General features: G+C 42.2%; 1 protein-coding gene across 2 annotated transcripts in view; it reads right to left on the bottom strand.

The window, feature by feature from the left end:
* Window positions 1-611: 611 nt before the first annotated feature.
* CRMP1 (collapsin response mediator protein 1) overlaps window positions 612-19,045 on the bottom strand; it is a 52,380-nt gene continuing 33,946 nt past the window's right edge. For both annotated transcript variants that reach the window (XM_062636318.1, XM_062636319.1), the window contains exons 7-14: window positions 18,897-18,965; window positions 16,802-16,922; window positions 15,560-15,716; window positions 11,160-11,301; window positions 9,417-9,587; window positions 6,476-6,655; window positions 3,789-3,954; window positions 612-1,623 (exon numbers count right to left, since the gene is read on the bottom strand). In XM_062636318.1, coding sequence (XP_062492302.1) covers window positions 1,532-1,623; window positions 3,789-3,954; window positions 6,476-6,655; window positions 9,417-9,587; window positions 11,160-11,301; window positions 15,560-15,716; window positions 16,802-16,922; window positions 18,897-18,965 — 1,098 coding nt within the window. In that variant the 3' untranslated portion in view covers window positions 612-1,531. The remainder of the gene's footprint in view (window positions 1,624-3,788; window positions 3,955-6,475; window positions 6,656-9,416; window positions 9,588-11,159; window positions 11,302-15,559; window positions 15,717-16,801; window positions 16,923-18,896; window positions 18,966-19,045) is intronic.

Below are 19,045 nucleotides of genomic sequence, written 5' to 3'. Positions count from 1 at the left end.
CTTTTGGGAACAATCCATCCAGTTCACTGCAGGCTGAATTGCAGTGCTCCTTCACTGCTTCAGCCAAAGCAAAAGCTGGCTGTTCAGACCAGCTCTGCTGCCAGGTTTTCAGACCAAGCTGACTGAAATGGAGCTTTCCAGGGTAGCGGATCCTTTTCTGGGCAAACTGGAGGTGACAGCGTATTGGCTTCAGAATAAGAAGACAGGTTTCAGGTAGGCTACTTTCCAAGCTTTAAATGGTAATTGATTGCATTCTGTACTACAGATGAAGATGATGGCAATCAGCTACCATTTCAAGCAAATCAGATGCAGGCCTGAAGGTCTTGGGAGAAAGCTCATTTAGGTCTCATTTGGCCAAAACTAAGGCAGCTGCAATGTCGATAGTGAGAACATTTTTATTATGAGCTCTATTTAATTAGGACAGATTATGGCATGCTGTAGTACGCTTATGCAGACATATATATATATATATATTTAACACCCCCCGTGATCAAAGGAGGTTTGTTCTTTCACATGATGTCAACTTAAAAGAAATTTCTGTTAAGTTTCTCCATTCTATGTTTTCAATCACTGAGCAACCGCACTGGAAAGCAGAGGAAGACACTTACCCATCAATTCATTTCCTTTATTTCACAAGTTCTGAATTCAGAAATTGAACCATGACTAGTAGATCTTGATACGGTAGAGTAAGTAAAAATGCATGTGATTACAAAGGAAAAACTTTGTACAAAAAACTTTAAAAATCCGACGGCAACTTGGATTATCTGTTAGTACCAAAAATCTCATGCAGAAGGAGAGCACTACTGCCCAGGTGGAGATATCCCTGCAGGGGTGGCAATGGCATCGGTGTGTATAAATTATGGCTCTGTCTAAAATGGAAACAAGAAGGACACAGACTTGGAACGTACCGAGTGGGAACAGACAAGTGCTACAGAGACCATTTGTCATTACGTGTCCTGATGATTTTCTGTGTCTGAGAAGTGCTTCTTGGGTTTATAATAAATTAAAGATGAAACAGAAGCTGCCTGTACTACTCTACTGCATACTTTCAAGATGGCCATTTTCTTCCTTCATAAGTGTTTTTGGTGATGTTTCAGAAATACGGACATTAGTCTTGGCATTGCGTCTAGTCAATTATTGGCAATGTGTTCTAAAGGGACTCACTCACAGAATGCAACTTGCATAAATAACTCAGTAACATGCATCAACTAGTCTAATACAGCGAAAGGGTGCAAAGAAACCATCATTCAGTTACGAGACAAAGCTAAAACCTGTAAGTCACTAAAGGGGCAATGGAAGCACCATGCTTTAAGGTGACTATGGCATGAAAGCACAATTGTGAGGCAAGTAGTTCCAAGCAAACACACCACACTATTTTCACCTCTTCCTATACAAAAAGAAAAAAAGAAAGACATTTCAATTTTTATTTCCATTAGTACCAAATAAAACTGTGGGTTTGATAACACAGATATTGAAGGGAACGGACATTATTCCCACGATCCTTCATCCTTGTGTTTCTGTCCATCATTTTTCAGCCAAGACTGGTAATATTAGAGCGACCACCAGGAGGTGCCACGATGCGGTGGCCAGTGCGGCGTGGGTTGTTGTCATCTATCTGAGCTCCTGCAACCACAGAAAATGAGGACAAAGCTATGAAAAGGAACAAACCATCAGCAGTGAGTTTTTACCTACCTAGTTCCAGCTGTGCTTCCTTCACACCACCATCAGCAGGTATCTCTTGAGCCAGATCCCTGACTGAAGTGCTACACAAACCTCCAAGACACATTTCTGTTCTTAGCTCCAGTTGTCTCTGATAAGAAGTATAGGATTAAGCGTTTAGGATCAGACTGATGCTCACCCCACATGGGGAATTGTTTTCCATCAACTTGAAGAAGAGCCCATGCAAAGGTGACAGCCTACAGACTGGGTTCCCTTCGCAAGATCAAACCCTGATAGAAAACACTGTTGTAACTACAACCCCCCCGTAAACCATACATGTGCAGAGTGGAGTTTTGAAACCTGCCTCACTGTTTTATAATACTTGTTCCCTCTGAGTCCATGGTGCAGTAAATCTGTTGTCAGGAATCATAAATCCAGGAGGAAAGGAGCATTGAGCTGTTGCAAACACACACTCACTTCAAACTGCATTTTGAAATGTTGAAAGGTCAAGCTTAAGGTGACAGCAAGCTTTCTGCCAGGCTGAATATTGCCTGATCACACTCAGCAATGTAAGACTACCATAAAAGTGTAGCATCATTTTAAATGCTATCGTAGTCTGTGGTTCTGCTTAATTTCATAAGAACACAGTAACGTGCATTTAATTTGGATCAAATTCATACCACTAGATGCCTTGGTAGTACTGAGAGCCAGCAGTGGACTGTGAATCCAGAGCTTCAGATGTTTATGAAAATCCCACATATCAGTGATTATTATGAGAGGTTAAATTTCTAAACACTTTTTTTTGCTTTATATATCTTCACATCTCCCTATATGCTCACAATGGCCCCAGGTGTATGGGCAAAAATACACTTCAGCTCACTATAAGGGTTGATAAAATATTTGCTCTCCTTGGGCTTTCTTCCAGAAGTTCCATTTAGTTTCTAAAGACAGGATGTGTCAGGGAGAAAAACACCATCAGCTCCCACAGGGGAGAAAATCCAGTGACTTTCATAACATCATAAGCCAGTTATTTACCAATTGGGCTTTAGACTTTTGAAGGATCAGCATTTGACACACTTGTAATTGTCCTCAGATGACAAGAATTATTTCCAACAACCCCAAAGGATGATTTTCCAGTCTATTTCTTGTGTACCATGGAAAATGTTTTGGGCTCCAAGAGCAAAGAGGACAAGAAATACTCTAATCTGCATACGAATAGCTTCTGCACATGGTTTGCTGACCATGGGCAAGGACAGTTGAGGTTTCCATATCCAGCAGCTTCTGGTGATGCAGCAAGAAAGAAATATGAGGTGTCTGAGCCACATGGATTACACCAGACCGAAGTCCCAATAGCTGTACATAACACCAAGGGGGCTCAGTCACATCAGCCAGAGACCTCAGGTAACTGCAACGGGCCAGGTAAATAATATTAAAAGACTGCATGCAGAGAAAAAATTTAGATTGCAAGCATTTTGAATATTTGGCAATTGGTAAAATATTCCTAGGGAAAGAATGTATAAAAACATATACACACACACACACACACACACACACACAAGTATATGCATGTATGTGAGTATATATAACACTTTCATATCTGATTAAAGAAGGATGATCAGGGGACTGGAGCACCTCCTCTATGAAGACAGCTAAGAAAGTTGGGGCTGTTCAGCCTGGAGAAGAGAAGGCTGCTTGGAGACCTCATAGCAGCCTTCCAGTATCTGAAGGGGGCTTATAAGGATGCTGGGGAGAGACTCTTCATTAGGGACTGTAGTGACAGGACAAGGGGTAATGGGTTAAAACTGAAACAGGGGAAGTTTAGATTGGATATAAGGAGGAAATTCTTTACTGTGAGGGTGGTGAGGCACTGGAATGGGCTGCCCAGGGAAGTTGTGAATGCTCCATCCCTGTCGGTGTTCAAGGCCAGGTTGGATGCAGTCTTGGGCGACATGGTTTAGTGTGAGGTGCCCCTGCCCATGGCAGGGGGGTTGGAACTAGATGATCTTAAGGTCCTTTCCAACCCTAACTATTCTATGATTCTATGATTCTAAGGAATTATAATTGAAATTTATCACCAATAATCCATATTCACAGCTTTAGAACATTTCTGATGAGTCAGACTGACTTACCTGATAAGCTAAAATTGGATTGATGGAGGTTTCTGATTGGTGGGGGCTGGTTTTTGGCAGGGGAGCATTTAGTTGAAGGTGCAGGAGTTGCATATTTTGGCGTAGCTGGGATTTCATACACAGGCCCATCATACATTCCTCTGGAGACTCCTTGCAGTCCTCCCACCTAGATCAAGAGGAAGATAAAAAAACCCAGATCCTGAATGCTCTGATAATGCTCCCTAATGAGCACAGATCTACATTCTGAGTTAAAAACACATATATATTCTTATCAAGGCTACAGTCTGCTTTATATATAAAGGAAATGATAAACCTTCCTTTCTCCATTTACACATATATATATACAAAAATTATAAGGGGAAGATCCTTATTAGATTCTCTTCACAGTCAACAGAGAGAAATGGGATTCAAAAGAACAGCAGGGGCTGACCCAAGGTGTTTATTTTAACTAAGATCAGTCACCATCACCTCTTCTCTCTCCATTCAGAGGCTTGTCAGCAGGGTTGGTTCAGCTGCTAAATCCCACTCGGGTTGTTGCAAGATAGATATTCACTATACTGACGGCAGGAGTTTCACTCCTACCTCTATTTTCTCTGCTCCTTCCCTCCAGATCCCTCTTTATCTTTACTAGGACTCAAGGAAAAGTGATGACAGCTTTTTAATTAAAATGTCAAAAGTTTCTGGGTTTTGTCATCAACTAGAAAAGCAATTATATGCTAGAATGTGGCACGGGACTGTTTGTCAATAGAGTACCTCTCATTTGAGTTCTGATTTCACTTTGAGGTCTCTAGATTTTATCCCTATACAGTTCTTATATGGAATATGAGATAAAACAACTGAAACAGCCTCACTGGCCTTAAAAGCACAGGAATCTAGGAAATAATATATTAAACACAGTTCCAATTTTCAGGACGAGCCTGAAGCCATTGAATCACAGAATCCAAAGCTCATCAAAAAGATCAGAAATCTGTGGTGGTTCTTCATTCAGATTAGGTAAGATTATTGTTTCAGAGCCATTTCTGCAACAGGTTAACAGTGAAATTAAAATACCATATAGAAGACACTTCGCACAGGGGTTTGATCCAGCTCTTACAGAAAACAATGCATTTTCCCTGCTTTCGGGAACAGGGATATCAGGATTAGAAAAGCCATCATCTCACAGGCTGAGCCAAAACTAATGCCCAGAAGAGAGCAGCTGCCAATCACGGCAATGAATCCATCTTCCAGGGACCCACAAAGGCAGGAATTTATGCTGCTATTCCTGTTCCAGGGATAAATTTATCCTGCTAACTTCTGGTTGCAGCTTTGCATCCCTTTGTTTGACATGTTATTTCTATATTCCTTTGTCATGCACTGACATACTCATATGGTGGCTATGACCATCACTGCAAATAAATATTACTAAATATTACCAATCGATAAGACTTGATAGTGGGAAAATAAACACGGACATGACTCTGCTCTCCCTTCCTCTCGGCAGGCAGCAGAGGGAGCTGTAAGTGCAAAAATACCAGTTGCTTTCTGCATCCTTTTCCACACCTTTCCTAAGTATCAAAGGTCTCTCCCAAAATCCAGGCCTGCTTGCAAGGCCCAGGTTATTTAGCACGGTTACTTTTGTGCAAACTCCTGTTATCAGACACCACTCTCTGATACTTGTTTTTCAAGTGCTGTTTTCAGTATTTGAATGACACTGTCACTGATTCATACAGCACTCCATGTGCTAAACCCTTGAGAGGTGAGTGCAAAGAAGGCCCATGACATCTAAGTGGATAATGTAAAACGAGTGCAGGACTGATTGGCATTTTGCAAAACTTTTGCAGGTGCATTTGATTTAACAGTGCTTTGTCTCATTAGAAGTGCAGACCTTTTGTGCCCCACAGCTTGACCAAATTTGTGTAAGAAATGGCAGAGGATAAAAGCTGCTTGGAGACTTAATTTCAGCTGCCATCCTCACAGCCTATAATACATGCCTGGTTGAAGAAAATAGGAGTTTTAGTCAACTTGTCTTATTACCTGCACTCACACAGTAACTTGCTTGCTCAGTGGCAAGAAGCAGTTTCCAAATAACCCCGAATTAGTACCAAGATAACTGGTTTTCAACAGAGGAGTACTGACATAATGCAAAACCTGAAGTGATCCAGTCCAAATCTTGATCATTTCCCAAGCTTCTTATTAAGCACAAGAGAATAATTTTCTGAGCTGCGAATGCTGCTAATACTCAGCAAACACACTAACAACAGCTCAGATGCCAAATATAATAAGCATCTCTGGCTTACATGCTTTTCTTCTCGGCAGCATGGCAGTTGAGTATGCAAAGCTTAGCAAAAATGTACAATTCTGTTTCTCTTCTGGCTAACCCTCCTCCCAAAGCAGCTTTATCTTTTTCCTGAATGTTAATTAAAAGTAAGTTCTATCACTGTTCCACCTCCCCTCAAAAGCCTGCACAGCTGGACATAAGGCAATTATGCCTAACTAGCAATTATATGCTTTACCCACTGTAGCTCACAGTGTTCAGTTACATCAGTTCACACTTGCAAAGGAACCAATTTTGTGATCGTGTTTTGAACAACTCATATATATTCCATCTGATATGGACTCATATTAGCACAATAGTATTAAAATACATGTGCTACTGTGGTTCCAAGAGGGTATGGCAGGAAAGAAGATTAGATAATATCTGACGTTACCTTATTCCTGATTTTGATGCGCTGGTAAAGATATTCAGGGAAAGGTTTGCGAGGGATGAAGCGGCCCATTCCCTTATTTACATGCAAATTTCCATCTTCAAACACAATCTTCCCTTGGCTTATGACCACAAGTGGGGCACCGTGGCACTCCATTCCTTCAAAGATGTTGTACTCAACAGCCTGAGGATCAACCAACATATTCACTGCAAGTTCGGTACAACATCTCTTTCATTAGTAACTTATAACCCATATTTGTAGTCACAGTTTTAGACAACTGGCATTAAGGTGTGCATAAAATTGCTTTGTCTGAAGGAAAAACAGTGCAGTTAGATATAAAACTATTTTAAACAATCTCTCTAATCAGACTTTCCTGGATCAACTTTTCCTTTGCATTTCCCACTTTCTACCAAGGCCTTATCTCTTTTTTTTTTTAAGGACTTTCCATATTTACCTAGAGCCTCTAGAAGTACAACAGCCTTAATAAGAGGAAAATTGTGTCTTGGCTGCCAGATAGCCAGAGGACATGGTCTCACCATGCATCTGCTGTGACTCTGTAAGGGAATTTCAAGGAGCCAGCACACATATTTCTGCCTGAAAAAGCCCAGAAAGGACCAGAAAAGTCTGAATCTAAATGGGAATGATCTGTCAAAGAGCAGGTAATTACTGCTTTCTTGAAAATACAGAATCACAGAATGATTTGGCCTGGAAACGACCTTAAGATCATCTAGTTCCAACCCCCTGCCATGGGGTTCCTCATACTAAACCATGTTACCCAAGGCTCTGTCCCCCTGGCCTTGAACACTTCCAGGGATAGGGCAGCCACAGCTTCTCTGAGCAACCTGTTCCAGTGTCTCACTATTCTCACAGTAAAAAATTCTTCCTGATATCTAATCTAACTCTACCCTCTTTCAATTTATAGCCATTCCTCACTGTACTACAGTCCTTGTTGCAAGGAAAGGAGCAGATAATTCTAATTCAATTTATTATTGCCAAGTAAATATTTCCTACAACAGGCTCAATAATTGCAAAGGAGAAGGTAAACATCAAGGATCTGAAGTAGGTAAATACAAGGTTTGCAACTGAGCATAACCACATGATATTTCTGGGCTAAGTAGTCATCAATGCATTTCCTTCCCAGCAGGTATGTCTTGCTACCTTACGGTACAGTAACAGCCACTACAGAGCACTGTTAGTCCATGTGCAACCAGGAATGTGAACCTTCAGTGTGATTCCAGTTTCGTCCCTCCTTTTTTCAAGGTGAAAAGATCAGGAACACCTGGTCAGTGGCAATGACAAATAAGAACTGGAAGAAAGCAGGAGTGATGGCCATCTGTAAAATAACAGGTATAGGGGAAGGACCTAGGATGCCTGAGCACTGGGACAGGTTTCTCAGGGAGGTTGTGGAGTTTACCTCCTTAGACAATTCAAAAACTGTCTGGATATGGCCCTTCACAGCTGCTGTACGTAGCCTTGCTGGAGCAGGAGGTTTGGACCAGATGAGTACCCGAGGTGCCTTCCAAGATCAACCATTCTGTGATTCTGTAAGGTGCATGCACATCCCTGAGTTTAATGTCCATGGAGCCAAGGGGAAAAAGTAAGTAAAGAGATTAATGTCAGCTCTTTGAATAAAACAAGAGGAGAACAAGACAAATTACAAATACCATCAAAAACCAAATCATGTCAAAACAGTCTTTTTCCTTCCTCTAACAAGTTAACAGCCTCCTGAGCAAAGGAAAACAGTAATCGCAAGTATATGATTTGTCTAGAAAAGCTTTTGGCAATGTTGGGCACAACATTATAAACAAGTACAGAAGCATAAGCCAGACAGAAACAGTACAGGGTAATGCCAAAGTGCCAGTAGTCATTACTAACACACTACCAACATAACTGTCTTGAGCACAGTCTCACATACGTTTTCCCTTTGTTGGTTTTTGTTGTTTTGGCTTTTTTTCCCCCAGTTTTTGCCCTCATGATCTGGGTAACAGCTGAATAATGTTTATCAGATGTACACCAAAACAGAAGAAACTGTAAGCATAGTAGAAGACAATATCTGAAAACAGATTTACAACTTTTCAGCCTGTGGAATCATGGGCTGAAAGGTCCCACTTGGTTATAGGAGTCTATCACCTTTGTAACTATTTCTTATAGCTAGAACTGTTTCATATTTATCCAAATATATATTTCTGTTCATTTGTATATATTTGTGAGCATACACAGAAACAGAAATTGAATCACCTGAACTTACTTTTTAGAGGTTTCTAAAGATTTTGCCTTTTTAATATAAAGCACATCACTGGATTTCCAGTAAAGCTTTTGGAAGAATTCCGCAATATAAAATACCAAAGCACTGCACAGTAAGGTAACAACTTTGAGATAGGCAACACATAGGATAAAAGCTGTCGCAGTTAAAATGGAAGCGACTGTTGAGTCTCTGGTACTCTGCGCTAAGGGTAGAGCAGTATGCAGTGAAGCTTGGGGATTAAATAGAAAATCCCAACCCCCAGGCTGATCAGAGCTGTATCATCAAAATATTTAATCATCTCTCATAGTTTATAATACTGATGATTTAATTATGCAATTTATAACATCAGGTTCTTTTCAGGTAAGCAAAAAAGAAGTGAGCTGGTTGTAAATTTATCATCACAGTTTTACTAACCTCAGCTGCACAGCAGCTGATTCACACCTAGTGCCAAGCCACAAGCATGCAAAACACAGTGAAATGCTACATGCAAAGTAAAAGAAAACCTTCCTGATCCCAGTGCTTCCAATGCAATAATTCCATGCTTTCATTTCCTGAAATATTTACCCATTCCAGAACAGGAGCAGGTAGTTACCCCACTCCTCTATAACCCATGCATATGTTGTTCACATAAGTTAGATCAACAGCTGAAAAACAACAGTGACATTTCTTTTTACTTGCTGGTTTTCTCTTCCTCCTTACCGATTTATGGCTTTTAGCTGTTATAGTCTTCACCTTATCAGGGTCCCAAATAACAACATCAGCATCTGATCCTACAGCAATCCGGCCTTTTCTTGGATACAGATTAAAGATTTTGGCAGCATTGGTGCTGGTGACAGCTACAAACTGGCTCTCGTCCATCTTGCCTGTGGCCTAAAAAGAATGTGATGAGTGAAACACTCAGAGTCTTGAACAGTCAAGGAGACACTGGAAAGCACGTATTTCACATATATGATGATGCCGAATGAAACGGATTTTATCAAGCGGGGCTTTATACAAGGCACATTACTTGACAGTTTCAAATAAAGGAATGTGTTACTCCTGGCATCCCAAGGAACAGCCAGTAAAGCCTTAATGCGGGTGATACCACCAAGTTGCTCAGTTAGCTAAGGTCCCCTACTCTACACACTGATGGCCAAGTGTGTTTTGTTGCTAGTCCTAGTAATATACATTTAAATGTTCTAATCATTTTAAAACAGAGAAACATATATGGGTATTACAAGATTAAATAAAAGATCAAGATTCAGACCCTTTTAGAAACATTTCTTGCAAATTAAGTCCATCCTACTATCAGTATTACCAAACCCATGCATGTAAGTAACGCAATCCAATCCTTTCCTGGAGAAATGCCACCAACAACTGAACTTTTTACGCAGTGATGGTTTAATAGCAGCTGTACACAACAGCATTTTGATTTCTCAGTAGAGTATTTTGGGATGTCTTCCCTGGCAATAAGCAAGAATAAAGAAGAACAGCGCCAAACTTTTTAATCTTAAACAAACGTTTCTTTCCTGCCTGGCAGAACATCAGCTCAGCAAGATATAAGCTACTTAGTGGTGTAGGACTGAATGTTACATCTGTAAATCCCATGTTGAAGCCCGCTCTGCAGCTCCTTCCCTTTGTGGGAGTAACAAAGGGGAAATATCACTAGCTGGCTGCACTTTGCTTGCTTCCCTGCTTTGCTCCTCTATCTGAAGCTGCTTCTATGGTTGGAATCTAAATAGCTAAAGAAAGTGGTTATTAAACACAGTCTGGGAGAAGTGCTCATGACAGCATTGTAAATACCACCAGTTTGCAATATGCGCTAGAGTGCAATGCAATGTAAGGTAAGTGCATGTGTATGTGTGAGTGCGTGTGCCTGGCCGTATATGTGAAGACAGACAATGGAGGGAGAACATCATTAGATGTTAGGATCCATGGAACCATCAAAAAATTGCTAACTTATACCAGCATCCCACTGCATAATATGCCAGCATGAATTACATGCAATGCTCTCCTTCAAAGCACTTTATCACCTAGCCTCGGGCTCAGCTGCCATCCATTTGTACTTTCTCGAAAATGGTGAGACACTTCCTGAACTCAAACACTCCATCACATTTATATGGGGTTCACTTGAAAGTCATTAAACTGCTCCAGATCCAACATCTCGGAGAAACATCCACTCTGACACAGCCAGAAAATTGAGCGGTGGAGTCTGTGAAGCCTCAGGTCTAATAAAACACGATGGTGTTGCAGTGTCAGAAGTGAGATGCAGCCTTGAGTGTCTGTGGTAGAGAAAGACTTGAGGTTTTGAAATAAACAATTCACCTTGTAGTAGTGCTCTCTCAGGGAATTCTCGGAAATGCATTAGAAAGTCACTTAAGTACTGGCCAAGAGTCTCCTGGCTTTCATTATTCAGCCAACACTCATTTTCTTTTTAGTCCACAAAAGTAAGCAATTACTTACTACAGCCTTGTCCCAGACAACAGTCATTCTCTCCTCAATTCCATTGACCCCTTCAGGAATCATAGTGAAGTTGTCCTTTCCAATGGCTTTCTGGGCAGTGCTATATGGGCAATGTCCACTTCCCGTCACCTGCAGGTCCCCACTGTGGAGGTAACACACAGACGCTTAAACCACGCCTCAGCAAGGTTACCTTGCTCTGAGACTAGCTGTGAATGGACTTTTCAAGCCTACACACCAGAGGCATATGCTGCAAATCATGTCAGCAGCCTTTACATGTTGGCTACAGATCACTGAATAGTGACAATGGCATTGGGCATCTCCACTTTCCCCCAGGAGCACCCTGAACTCCCAGATTACAGCCTCCTTTGGTTTCAGGCTGCTTATCGACAGAGATCAGGCACAAGCCCACTAACCAGGACAGAGGATTAATCTAGGATTAAGGAAACGATCAGAAGCTTGTATGAAATCTCTGCCACTTTTAAGATAAATTAACTCACAACCATGTTGACAAAATAATGGCAAATTCATAAGGATCGAGCTTGTTCCCCTGAATTTCTCCTCTGCACATACATTTTTCTTGCGGTTCTTGTCTGACCTTCCAAACCAGAACCATGAAAGCTTTTTATCAGGTAGTCTTCCAATTAAATAAAGCAAGGCATAGTGCAAGTCAAACATGTACTCTGGATTTATCTAACTTAAAGGTCTTACACAGAAAAAGGCATAGAGTGAAACACAAAAAGAACTAACAAATAATAATGGTTTTATTTAAGAAGTGATTTTTTTTCAGCCTGGAGAAAAAATTTTTGCAGAGAGCAGAACTGGATCACAGCTGCTCCCAGCAACAAAGGGGAAGAAAATAACCAACATGCAGAACCTTGCAAAAATAGAAAGATGAAAAAGCACATAGGTTCTTCAATATCCACAGCAAACAGGTACTTTTAGGTCTTGATCAAGCTTACAGGAGTCAAGCACATTAAAACACACTATGATTTCTCTTCTATCAATTCAGAACGTGATGGCCCAAGAGCCTGCCATCCTGTTCTTTAACTAATTATGTAAGTCCCAGCTCTGAAGCATCTGAATGATTCTGGTCTGCACATTTAGTTTCCAGCAAGCAAACAGCCAAGTACAGAGGAAAAAAGGGTCACACATCAGCAATTCTAATGCAATTTTCAGGGCTGCCATCCCTAATGACTGCTGACAGTTAGAGAAGAACCTTTGGCCTCTTTTCTGGTTCTTTACCATGCTCACATCCATCCATCCAGTTTTTGGCAGATGCCAAACCCATGTAGTCAATAGTGAAAACACAGCTATGTTTTAGTGATTCCTGATTATTAATGACTGTCTGGTGTTACCCCACAGGATTAAACCAAACGCATCAGTTAAGCATTCATTTATTCTAACACAACAATCAAGTCAGAAGATTCCAGTTCCATTTCTTCCTTCTTGCTGCTCATCTGCCAGCTAAGCTTCTGTGGCTTACCCTCTCCCTGTTTCCTGCACTCGGATGAATACAGCCATGAAAACATGAATGTCACAGCCAGGCCCTCTATCCCTTCCCTGCAGTTATGTTGCACTTCTTATACCATACTATTAATTCCTACACCTGAAAGATGCAAAGTTGCTTTTTCTGAACTCTACTTTACCTCTCCTCTGGCATTTAATGACATTAAATGCCAAGCACTGTACTCTCCAGTCTAATCAATAGAAGGCTTCTGAAGCTGAAGAATGTCATTGAAGAGCTGCCCAACACCTCCTGGTTAACCACATGGGCACTCCTGCTGCCTAGATATACTCTAGCGTCAAATGCGGGGTGAGCATAAGATCAGAACTAAAAAGCTGAGAAACGAAAAAGGGATCACCACGGAAAACATTTCCAAAACAGAGAGTGGTGGGAATTAACAATGGACAGATCTGTATGTTTAAATGCCACATCAATATGCCATCATCTTAGTCTTCACCATAAACAAAGCTTTTATAGCAGGTTACATCTTCCATGAAGCACCAAGATCTCACATCTCTTGTTCATAAGAGATGGCATATTACAGTGGCAATAATGCAGCAGTAACAGCATGGAAGATGACAGGTACTGCAGGTGCGTGGCCCACTGTCCTTGTTTCAGCTCAGATAGTGTTAATTTTCTTCCCTGTAGCTGGTGCAGTGCTGTGTTTTGCCTTCAGTCTGAGAACAATGCTGATAATACACCAATGTTTTAGTTGTCGCTGAGCAGCATTCACCCTGATCAAGGACCTTCCAGTCTTGTGTTCCACCAGTGAGGAGGGGCACAAGAAGCCGGGAGGGAGCAGAGACAGGACACCTGACCCAAACTAGCCAAAGAGGTATTCTATACGACAGCACCTCATGCCCAGTATAGAAACTAGGGGGAGTCACCCATCATTGCTTGGGTCAGTCTGGGTATCGGTCAGCGGGTGGTGAGCAATTGTATTGTGCATCCCTTGGGTTTCCTGGGGTTTATTCCTCTCTCTCTCTTTGTTAGTCCCCTTTTCATTACTGCTAGGATTACTAGTATTATTGTTGTTATCATTATTATTATATTTTTCTCTATTTCAATTACTAAATTGTTCTTATCTCAACCCACAGGTTTTACCTTCTTCCAGTTCTTCCCATCCCACCAGGGCTGGGGGTAGGGGGTGAGCAAGTATAGTGGCACTTACTTGCCAGCTGCGGTTAAACCATAACATTCACAGATGAAACAAGGGCATCAATCTCATGAGACAAATCCATTCTGCAAACCAACCCCTTGAGACATGCTGAATCTTTACACATTCAGCTTTTCAGTGAAAAATCATACACCTTCTGTGCAAAACAGCACAAACACTAGGCTGCATACCTGCACAGCAAGAATGTTGTAAGGATCTTTTAATGAATGTAAAATACTTGTCTCCTAATGAACAGTGTAATATAAAAGTGAAATACTGTCTTTAGCATCATCCTTGCATAAAAGTCCCCACAAATGCAGCAGACTGATAAAATATACAGTTCTTTTTTTAGTTTCACTGTATAAAGTATTAAAACTGAAAGCAGGCTAAGCTGCTGCCATTTAAGATCTAGGACTTTAAGCCACTAGGAAAAAAAAAGCCATTTTTGCATGCTTGGAGGATAATGAAAACTTCTGTGACCCCTCAGTTTGTCTTTCTGATGTTAATTCTAAAAAAGTCATTATTTGGATTCCAGTTCTAAAAATTCTCTTGCTATTTTAGCTAATCTGTTTTGACCCACATACTATTATTTTGGGACTCTCCTCTAGTAAACACAGTCTGAGAGAGTACGGGGCCAAACATTTCAATACACGTTCACATGTGCTGGCTAAGAGCCTTACCCTCACACAATGAGCTTCACTCCTGACAGGGCTGATAGCGACGGATCAGACCAGAAAAGTAATTTTTCTTCCTTGTCCTTATTTTAAGGAACAGAAAGTTCAATTATGGAAAATCTCTTCTCCCATCAGACTGTCACAACAGAACAAATTCCTACATATTGATCTTAAGGTCCTTTCCAACCCTAACGATTCTATGATTCTATGATATTCTTACCAGAATCACATGTTAACTCGGAGCTCAGCTGTGCTTTCATTAGCAGTGTTATCCACGCAGGATCACTGGGGCAGCTGAGTTAAAACCTGGGTTTGGTGGCTCTTGACCCACCCATGTGCAAGGAGAGATGCATGCATACTGCACCAGTGGCCCTGAAGTGATGGCAACTTCCCATCACACAGATGTGCCCATCTGCCTAAAGGGCAGCTCTGCCCAAGCAGGGTCTCTATGTTACCAGCCACGCTGGCACTGCCAGCCATACAGCCTGCCAGGCAGTCATGTGCAAAAATAACCTTGGGAGGAAATGCATTCTGAAGACCAACAGGCTACTTAGATTCTACTGCTCTGTCCAGAGTAGCAGAAACCCTAGAAAGGGGAGGCACCAGGTGAGATGGGTGCCATCATATGGCATTAAATAAGGTTTCAAACAGTAAGTTTAGTTCCTTACTCCAGCACTAGTAATCTGTCCTGGCGGGACTTTAGCTGTGAATTTCCATATCATTTCAAAGCAGATGTCTGTTTTTTAAGCTAAAGGAGACCCACAGTTGGCTACAGGCAGGAAATACTTCCAGGGATGTGTTTATGGTCTGGATTGCTGGCAAGGCATTGCTGATACCTTTTCAATATGAGAACGACACTTCTCCCTCTGCTGTGCACATTCTTTTCATCTCATTAGTGACAACCCTAAACATGGGGCTATAACCACCCCTGGTTTTCTGTGTCCTTTCTCTGCCATTTCATGTATGAGACCAACTAAAGGAAACTGAGCTGATCCCTAGATGCTTCATCCCATATGGCTTTTGCACTTGCTTGTCCATCAGCCTGGAAAAAAAAATGAGGTCTTACCATGCTAAGAGTGAATTTAAGTAATCTGGAGTAGTAGGATCAGGGCTCAGAGGTGGTGAGGTCACGAAAGCTGCAGCCTTGGCCCAGTTTTTGCTCCAGTAATGTGTCCCATCTGTCCCCAGGCTGGCAGTGATCGGCTCTCCAAAAACAAGGGGACCTTGGGGAATGCAAGGATATACAGGAACTGATTAGAATCCACTCTCTCTTCACCACATTACACTGCTTGCTGCCTGCAGCCATGTATAATTTAAACATTGCTACACAACCAGTGTAGCTCCCAGAAAATTAAGCAGCCCTGGCTTTGTCTGTATGATAAAATATTAATCAGGAGCCTCTCTGAGCTACACATGCTTTTGATCAGCATATTTACAAAGCTCCCTTTCTAATCCAGAAGGAGACAGTTCAGATCTGGTTTTAATTTGTACTGGTTTAATCACAGCCATGTTCTCTCTGTTGCTTCAATTCGGAGCGCATTTAGGTGGAGGATGGGCTCCAGCATACAGATGCCTTTTTACTACTTCCAGGTTGGGCACAGCACCAGCAGATACCAGCATGTGATTCCCAGCACCACCCTCCAAGTCCCCAAGAATACAGATTTCAAGATGATATTTTGCTCTTTGGTCTTTCCATATTGTTCACACGCTTTTTAGCACCAACCAGCACAACAGAACTGGCTCGCAAACGCAGCTTCCACAGCATCTGCCTCCAGGCTCACAAGTCCCTTTTGGGTGCTTTACAACCCTCCCTGCCCCTTGCTAGCGGTGTCCATCCTTGGTGCACATCTGATGGGGTCAGCCTCCAGCAGCAAGGCCAGGAGCGAGTACCAGGCATTTCTATCAGCAGGTTCACTGCCCAAGCCACCCCTCAGAGGGTAACACCCTGAAATACTGCCAGAAGGCACAGAGGATGTGCCAGACCCTGTTAGGAATAAAATATCTCCCTCCCATGAACAGAGAGACATCAGTCTAAGGGAAAAACAAAAGGGAAAAGAAGGATAAAGAAGAGTTACAACACAATTTCAAGGGAACAGTTTGGGGGGAGAGTTTGTCAACTGAAAAATGTAGAAGGATTTCTCTTCATCTTTCCCAGTTGTAAATATTTCAGGTCTCTGACGGTGTTACCATTCTTTGGTGACCTCTCCCTCTAGCTTGTGATTTGGGTCAAGATGCACAGGTTTTTCCACTGAGCTTCTGTTCAACAACCACAAAAAAATGAGTTTTGCGAGAAAATGATGTCTCTCACCTTTCTTTCTGGCCAGTGCAATGATATCAGCTGCACTCTTGCTCATCACCTTGGTGATGTACACTGGGCAGTTTATTCGGCTGGCAATGGTGATGGCACGGAAAACTGCTTCTGCTTCAAGCTGAGGAAAGCAAGGAGGGAAAAGTTAACAGCAAAAGCAGACTAAAGGAAAAATGAACTGGAGCACTGAGCCATACTGCTCACTGTTTAACAACAACTCTACAGAGGTGAATTCTGCTTTTTCCATAGAGAGGGATGCAGTGCTGGGACACAGGGAGCTAATGCAAACTTTAGACACTTTACATGAGGAGTAACCACAGCCAGGCTGTACTCACTAATAGGGTACAGCTGCCTGGCACAAATACAGCTCCCTGGCTCCCTGCACCACAGGAAAGGTCATTTCCAAGCAGCTGACAGGGCTGCTCCTTGCCTCCCTTGCACCTTTCTGCTTCAGACTTCCACCCTGCAGTTGGAAGGAGAATGAAGCAAGGAAACACTGACCCAGATTGGAGGCAACCTCTAAACAATGATTGGCAGCTTTACCCTATGCAATCTTTACATAAGGATAAGATGACAGTGAATGTAAAGTATTCTCAATCAGCAACTTCAGCACTATGGACTGAATTTAGTCCATAATCCATAGAAGCCTTTGAAGCATCGCCCAGTAAGTCCCCTCCGTCAGCAAGCACAAAGGCAAGCTCCACCCAGGGAGCTATCCAGGACATAAGCACACAAAGCAGTCATCTTCAGACAGAGGAGCAGTGTTTCCCAGCAGCTCTGGAGACTCCTTTCCCCAGTCATCAGCTTTATGCCTCCTTCCCAGATGCACTGTCAGTATTAGCATTTTAATACCTAAAACTGTGCTGTCACTGAAAATACTGACTCCACGGTACAGTAATTTCTCTAAAGTGCTGTGCTAGAATAGTTGAGAACATAGCCCTTCCAGTGGCTTAATTCTTCACAGTTTTGTAACATGGTTTTTCTTAAATCCCACTGTCACTTCAGGTTCTCCTAGGACTCTTATCACAACATTTGCAGCGTTGCACCCACAGAAGACCAGGGAAGGAGGCAGGACCTCTGTACCTCAGTGTTGGGGCTGAGGCGGTCAGATGCATGGTGAGAAAGCTGCAGAATTCCTTACTGGAAACTGCAAATGAAGACTTTCCTTAGTCCTAGTCCCTTGTTCTTATTAAAAGGAAACAACTCCATTCTTTCAGAATAATGTAAGCGGAAGTTAAACAACAAAATGAAAAAGTACATAAACAGTTCAATAGAAGAATGCAACCAATTAAGCTGATTCCTTTTGCCCTGGGGAGAGGTTATATAAAGATCTGCAAACCACCACAATTCCTTCAAGTTTAGCCTCAAATCCCCAGGACCTTTTCTCTTTAGTCTCCAGGGAAAGCAGTCGCTTCCCACTACTTGCTTTCCGCCATCCCATAAACAGTCTGAACTGTGTATATTAAGGGACATCCACATGGCTCCACCTTTTCCTTCTCATTAAAGAAACCCTTTCCAGATGCCTGAGATGATCCATGCCAGAGCCTGGGTTTTATTACAAGAGAGTTGCATAAATCAAGCTGCCTCGCAGCATCTTTCCATTCTCACATATATGCATTTCAACATCCTGCACTTCTACTACTAATATATCTGCCAGCATAAGCGTATTTGTATGTGGGTACATTTACATGCATGGTATAGGTGTACGCTTGCACCTTGTAGGTTTTCAGCCAAAGCGTTATAATGAATGCAGTTATCCCAACGCCTAACCCACAAGCTGCACTGCTTTTTACCCTGATAAGCCCCTTTGGGGCAGCAGGAGCTGTGACTCCTGAGGGTACAAGGACATGCTCATTCCTGGACTGAAGGAATGCACTCTCTGCAACAGTGAAAGGGCATTTTGGGCAAACAAACAAGCCGAAGGGGACCTGGAATTTTCAAGGCTTTGAGTAATACTGGAAGAGGCTGTGGGAGAAGCAGGCTGTTGCCTTCCCCCAAGCACTCATCTATCATCTACACACACAGAAGCCAAGCTCTGATACTACATGCTTGACAAAATATTTCCACGAATGACAAAATGAGTGAAGCCTCTTACCTCTTCAGGCCTGCTCAGGGCATGTCCCTCAGGTCCAGTGATTCCCATCTCCAGGATACGCTTTTGTTCCTGCAACATAAGAGATAAATGCTGACAATTGCTCCAGAATGAGACTCTTGCACCAGGAATCCTCTGACGATTAACAGCCA

This window comes from Pezoporus occidentalis, unplaced genomic scaffold (assembly GCF_034315485.1).
Source record: "Pezoporus occidentalis ecotype Australia unplaced genomic scaffold, CSIRO_AGI_Poc_V1 ctg48, whole genome shotgun sequence".
Taxonomy (NCBI): domain Eukaryota; kingdom Metazoa; phylum Chordata; class Aves; order Psittaciformes; family Psittacidae; genus Pezoporus; species Pezoporus occidentalis.
This window is presented reverse-complemented; position numbering and strand designations above follow the sequence as displayed.